The following is a 7,097-nucleotide window of genomic DNA, read 5'->3' on the forward strand; positions in this document are numbered from 1 at the left end:
CGCTTACATGCATAGGCTCGCATAAATGAATAGGCTCACATAAATTAATATGCTCACATGTATAGGGTGATAGGGTTCATGTATTTCATATAACAGGGTTCACACATGTTTTTAGCAGGCTTGCATGTAACTCTAGAGGGCTCACAATAAATACAACGGGGTTTGCATGTTAAATAAGAGGGATCACATGCCTTACTTGACTTTCCAAGACATGCAAACTCATGTTCAAATGCGATATACAAAGGCACTCACCTATGATCCACAACATCCTGCCGAGCCTATGCCATCTACTTGCCCTTGTCCTTGCTTGTGGATGCTTTCTCTCGAATAGAGGCTTCGCATATCACATAAAACATATAGTTTATTTATCATTCTTAAAACAGAATCACTATCTTATCACAGCTTATCCTCCCTAACAGCATAGAAGCTCGCCGTTCTCCTAAATCTAACGAGCTCACCACGCCTAACTCTAATCTCAAAATTGATTCATTTTAGTTCAATTAAACCCCTAATTCTTACTACCTAATCTCATATCTAAGGTTAATTACATATCTAGGACATTAATTTCACTCAATTTCATAAATCAACCGTTTCCTAAAAAATCACATTTGCTTCAATCTTAAAGAAGAAAATCATTTTATTCATGTAATTTCTTTAAGGATTTGTTAAATAAGGGTTATAAACCTATTAATTATGTCAAAATGAGTTAAAAATCATTTTGAAATCATCACTTAGCTCACTGTTACGAGATTCACCATTTTTAAACAAATCAAGCTTTAAAATCATAGATTTTATGTTTTATTGCTTAGATTTATAAAAACATGAATTGAAATCACACTTTAAATGTTTAAACCATAAGAAATCAGAACGTTTATCTTTAATTCGAAGATCTCCACAAAATTGAATAATCTGATAAAAAATGAGCCAAGTGTTAATAGAAAAATTGATGAAGAAAGAATGAATTTCTCTTAAAATTGGCAAAGGAAAAGGTCTTTGGGTGTTTAGAAAATCAAAAGGATGAAGGAAATTTTGAGAGAACTTTTGATTTTAGATCTAATAAATTTTTGAATTGGTTGAAAGTATGGAGGGAAGAGACGGTGGGTTGTCATATATAGCCAACCAAATTTTAAAATTTGGGCTATTTATCCCTAAGCCCCCTTCTATTTCTTCCCTTGTTCTAATAGCTCATATTTCAATTAACTCTCTTATTTTACACATTAGACCTCTAATTTAAAAACTGTTCCAATTTAATCCTCACTAATTCATGTTTATTAACTCAATTATTTTTATTATTACTATTATTAATTAATTTTTATTTGATTAATTCCTAATTTCTATGACACTAATCCTGATTTCTCATTTGAGCCCGCGAATAATTACCTGATTCTATTAACCTAATTTTCAGGGTGTGGCAGTATGTATGTCTACATATATGTAGACAATGAAAATGTTAGGAAGTAGTGGTATAAAGGAATATGTGTTGGATTAAACACTATATGAACCCTTCATGGGAGCCTTAAACATTAATTTCATAAGGTGATTCGTTAACAAACCATGAAAATATAGGTTGAGCCTTATAAGTCAATTGATTTAAATGAATTTGTTAGTAGCACTAAAATATGGCTTGAATGAATTTGTATGACATGTTTAAAAAGGGCTTAACACTATCGAAGTATAGGATAAGGAGGTTTATCCTTAGTTACTTACTGAGCTCGTCAAGCTCACGTGTTAGTGGTTTAAAACGAGTAGATTTAAGACTTTCCAAGGAGGTTGGACTTCGACTCGGGAGCATTACATCACTAATTGAGGTTTTAAAGGTGGTAATTCAGTAATTGATTGTTTTTAGCATTAGAATTATGGTATTTACGCAAATACTTTGTTTGGATTTGAATTTGTAAAAAAAAAAAATATATTTGTAATTTAAGCCATTTATGTGTTTTATATCAAGCTTTATTTCATGGTTTACCTCAATGTGTTTAAGACATGTCTTTCAAGTTTTATTGAGATTTGAAATTGATTTATAATGCCTTGGAACATGGAAATGATATGGATATGTTTCATCATGATTTAAGTGTTTTTCGCCTAATTTTTTGCTTCAATGACTTAAGGTTTGGTACTGTTGCCTTGGGTATTGGTACCAAGTTTGCCAGAATGTAAATTATTGTACAGGGACTAAGTATCGATACATTAGCCTTAGGTATCGACACTTTGTAGGCCACTACACTGTTTTGGTGCTTTTGAGCTCTCCAAAGCTCGTAGTTTATCCCGGATACCTCCACTCACCTACAATTTAATTTTAAATGTTTTCAATATGATTTTAAATTTATAAATTTGACTTTAACTATTTTGTATGATTTTATATAAATGGTTTAACTTCAATATCTTTTATAAATTAAGGATTTCTATCACAATTGTATTATGATAATATCTCACATCCGTCTTGATAAATGAGATAAGTGTGAAACATATAGACACTATTATTAAAATTTAACAAATTCAAATATTTGAAAAAAAACTTCTAATCCGGAATTGGATTTAAATGCTAATATTAAACAAATTCAAACGTCATACAAAACCGATTAATATTTTTCAAGAATTATATTATCCTCTTATAAGGCTTCAAAGCAAGCAACTTACAAGTAAAGGTTGGAATTAATATTATAAACGAAAATTAATAAATTAGTCTCAAAAGTAAAATCCTCCAACAAATTACATTAAAAAGTTTGGATTCTTGAAATTAGTTTTCAACAGAGGAATTTGATTGGATTCTTGGAAAAGTTTTGTATTTTGTTTTGTTTTGTTTTTAAACAATTTTAGTTTTTTGTAATTTTTATAATTTTTGTATTTTGTATATTTTTATTTTTAAAAAATTTAGATGATGATGTCATTATTTGACACGTGATGAGCAACGAACAGTTAAAAATTTCCATCGATTTTATGAATATGATGATACAGTTCATTTACGACTTTATTAATTATATATCCGCTCAACAATTTGATTTTAAATTAATTTTTAAATTAATAAATTTTATATATCTTTCAATAAATATACCTTTTCTAATTATAATGATAAATATAATCTTAATATTAATTAAACCAGTGTAAGCTTACAGTGTATAAGCTTATTATAAAAAGAAAAATACAAGCTTAGCTTTTTAAATGAAGCAAAAATAATCTCATTTTTTTTGAAAAATAATAATTTCATTTTTCTCATGAAAAATAGTAAAAATATAAAAAGAAAGTTTGTCATTGTAAGTTTATTGCATATTTATTTCCATTTTTGCATAAATTATAAGATTTTCCATCAATTTCCTTATTGTTATGGCAGCTTTCTCCACTTTCCCTCATTTCTCCTTTTACCCTAAAACTCAAGATGGGTTCCCTTACATAAAGCTTCTTTCATTACAGAAGTCTCTCCTCAGCCCCTCTTTCTTTTTGGCTTTATTGTATAATGATGAACATGTTCTTCCCCACGAGCCACTGATGAAACCCTTTTGTAAACTAAGCTTTTCACCTTGTTGAATTGATTAGTTCATTTTTGGGGTGTTTTATAATACCATCAATATTTTAGGACCCTCTCTAGAAAATGGCAGAAAATCTTGACTGTTCAGCCTCAAATCTTCTCTGTACAGAGAACACAAGCTCTTGCTTTGATGGTGATCGTGATTTTAATGCCATAAATGAGTTTGGGTTTTCTCCTGATTGTCACCACCACCTTAAAAACCAAATCTTTAATCAACGACACCGTTTCCTTATAAACAACAAATCAACTTCTTTGATGGGTAGCTCTGGTTTTGCAATACAGAGTGATGATAGAATCAAAGAAATGATTGAAAAAGAGACAGAGCATTTGCCTAGAGATGATTATCTTAAGAGGCTGAGAAGTGGGGATTTGGACTTGAATGTTAGGAGAGAAGCTCTTGATTGGATTTGGAAGGTCTGTGATCTTCAAAATCAGTTTTATTCCAATAAAACTCCTCACATTGTAGTCTTTTCTCATCTAAACTCCTCAATTCTGTGTTTCTCTTTGTTATCTTATTCAATTTCATTTTTTTCTGTAATGGATTTTATGTTTTGTTTGGATCAATCAATTTCTGAGCTATTGATAATGTGCTATGAATGATTGTCTCATGGGTGGTGTATGAAATGGTTAGATCATCTATGACTTAACTTTACATTTTTTGATCAACAGACTTGTGCTTACTATCAGTTTGGACCCTTGAGTCTTTGCTTATCTATCAACTACTTGGACCGATTCTTATCAGTATATGAATTACCTGTAAGTTCAGCCATGTTTGGTTCTTTCATTTCTTACATCATAATCATTTCCATTTGTTCTTTTCCAATCATGATTTTATGTTCTTTTTTTCAATCTTTTGGGATGACATAGAGAGGTAAAACATGGACGGTACAACTGTTGGCAGTAGCTTGTTTATCAATTGCAGCCAAAATGGAGGAGACAAAAGTGCCACCGTCTGTAGATTTGCAGGTGATTAGAACATGTAGATTTGGTTTGATGTGTTTGGCAATAGATGTTATTCAGTTCCCTGATTGTGTTGGATTTGTTCTGGATTTAGGTGGGGGAACCAAGGTTTGTGTTTGAAGCTAAAACAATATATAGAATGGAGCTTTTGGTTTTAAGCACATTGAAGTGGAGAATGCAAGTTATTATCCCTTGCTCCTTCATTGACTACTTCATGAGTAAAATTTGTAATGATCAATGTCCATCATCAACTTCAATGTCTAGATCATTACAACTGATAATGAGCACAATCAGAGGTTTCTATCTCACTGTCTATTTTATTCCTTGTGTTACAAGTTTTTTGTTATTTAGGATAAATGGGGTCTGAACTTCGGACTGATCTAATGAATGCAGGCATTGACTTCTTGGAGTTCAGACCTTCTGAAATAGCTGCAGCAGTGGCAATTTCTGTTTCAGGTGGAATGCAAACATTAGACCTTGATAAGGCTATTCCAAGTTTCATCTCTGTAGAAAAGGTAAAAAAAAAAAAAAGAAAAGGAAAAAACAATGAGAAAGTGGTTCCCACATGAGTAAAAACTCAAGAGAGGACAAAATTGTTTATGGTGTTAGGTCTTTTCAAGATCTTGGCATTTGATCTTTTCAAGTTTATTTTCGACAAGTCAGTGAAGTGAGAGTTCTCTATATGTTTGGTTTGTGGGACTTGTTTTTGCAGGGAAGAGTGTTGAAGTGTGTTGAAGTGATGAAAGATTTTTCATTGATCAAAGGGCCTGCTAAAGTAAATGCGGATGTGGGACGTCTCTCAGCTTCTTCAGCAGTGCCCCAAAGCCCCATCGGGGTGTTGGATGCTGCTACATGCTTGAGCTGTAAAAGTGATGAAATAAAAGTTGTGCCTTGTGCAAATTCTTCACATTCATCTACCCCAGACATTAAAAGGAGGAAATTAGACCACCACCACAACAACTAATCATCCCAACTGGATTTCAAGTCATGAGATCTGAATTTGCCATGCCCCCTTTTCACACCCTTTTTAGTCCAAAAGATCAATTTTTGGTTGAATGGGAATTTTGGTGTGGTTTTGAAGCACAAAGAGAGAGTGAAAATGGGAATACAAAAAAAAATTAAGAAAAAAAATAAGGTGAAAAAAATATTATTTCAAGTCCTTCCATGCTTAAAGCATGAAAAGAGAAGAAAAGAAAAAAGTTGTCACCAGCTGTTTATATGGATATCACAGGCAGATGAAATGGATGATGGTGGTGGTGTTTTTAGTTTAGATGGAAATACTATAAGTTTTTTTTTTTTTTAATTATTATTTGTTGTAGCTTCCAATTATAAATGAGAGAAGTAGAGAGGTAAAGAAAAAAAAAATGTAAGTTTTGTTTAATATGGTGTTTTTAAGGAAATACATATTTTTATATATGGCAATTACATTACTCTGTCTAAATTTGTTTGAGCAAGAAGCGGTGTCGTTTAGATGGGAGGAGAAAGTGGAGCCTTAAATGGGTAGGCCCCGATCGATAAGAAAAACAAAGGGGGTGAGAGCGGTCATCATCTAATGTGAGTTCGGGTTGGACTTGAAAAAGAAAAGGTTTCCGGGTGGGTCTAGGTTGAACCCTTACAGCATGCCTGCTTCATTGATTATGGGGCGGCTATATCATGGAGCTTTTTTTCCTCACTTTCACATCAACTATTTACACGTGTTTCTTTTTTATTCTGTTTTAATTTCTTTGATTTTATTCTTAGCTCATGAATTTTTTTTCTACTTTGAAATTTCATTGTAAGGATATTGAATTTTTAGTGAGTAATTTGTAGAAATAATAATCTGATATGATATGATAATATATTCGACGTATTATATTTTTGAAATAGCAAAATTTTACTTATTAAATTTAATAATTATTGTTTGTTAAGGATTAAAATTTTAAATTTTATACAGTACAAGGACTAAAAATGGCTAAATAAAAATATAGAGATTAAATTCATAATTTTTGCTAAGTATAGGGCTAATAACAAAATTTAACCTTAAAATTATATTTTTTTATGTTTAATCATTATTTATTTTCTCTTTTCTTTCTTGTTCAAATTATAGCTTTGGTCCCTGTGTTATGTTCAAACCTAAGATTAAGACTCTATACTTTTAACTTTGACATAATTTGATATTTCTATTTTTATAATGTCATTAATTATTTCAAATAGTTAACACTGTTAACTATTTCAGTTAAAATAGCGTGTATCTTTTATTGAAAACACACTTCTAACTACATCAAAATTTAATTACTTTTTACCTAATCATACTAACACGAAAGAAATTGTTGAAGTGAATATTTCTTTTAAGAAAGATCCACTTTAACATTTCCTTAAATTGTAAATCAAGTTAACTATTTATACTAACTAGTTATCTTATAAAAGTTAAATAAATAAATTGTCAATCTTAAAATATAAATATAAATCTCCTCAATATAATAAAAGGACTAAAACCAAAATTTAACATTTTTTTCTTTCCCTCTTTCCTTCATTTATTTTCTCTCCCCCGATGTCTCCACCAACTAAAAAAAATAAAGGGGTAGATGTCAAATGCTGGGCATCACACTTCTACAGTGCCTAGCTACAGGAAACT

At 30.9% G+C, this 7,097-nt stretch overlaps 1 protein-coding gene across 1 annotated transcript; it reads left to right on the top strand.

Moving 5' to 3' along the window:
- The first annotated feature begins 3,320 nt into the window (after positions 1–3,320).
- Positions 3,321–6,319, top strand: LOC108471246 (cyclin-D4-2-like). The gene is made up of 6 exons (XM_017772876.2): positions 3,321–3,937; positions 4,193–4,279; positions 4,391–4,489; positions 4,578–4,779; positions 4,877–4,998; positions 5,196–6,319. Exons 1-6 carry the CDS (start codon positions 3,587–3,589, stop codon positions 5,445–5,447), a joined length of 1,113 nt encoding a protein of 370 aa, XP_017628365.1. The 5' UTR covers positions 3,321–3,586; the 3' UTR covers positions 5,448–6,319.
- The last annotated feature ends 778 nt before the right edge of the window (positions 6,320–7,097 follow it).

This window comes from Gossypium arboreum, chromosome 11, assembly GCF_025698485.1.
Source record: "Gossypium arboreum isolate Shixiya-1 chromosome 11, ASM2569848v2, whole genome shotgun sequence".
Classification (NCBI taxonomy): Eukaryota; Viridiplantae; Streptophyta; class Magnoliopsida; order Malvales; family Malvaceae; genus Gossypium; species Gossypium arboreum.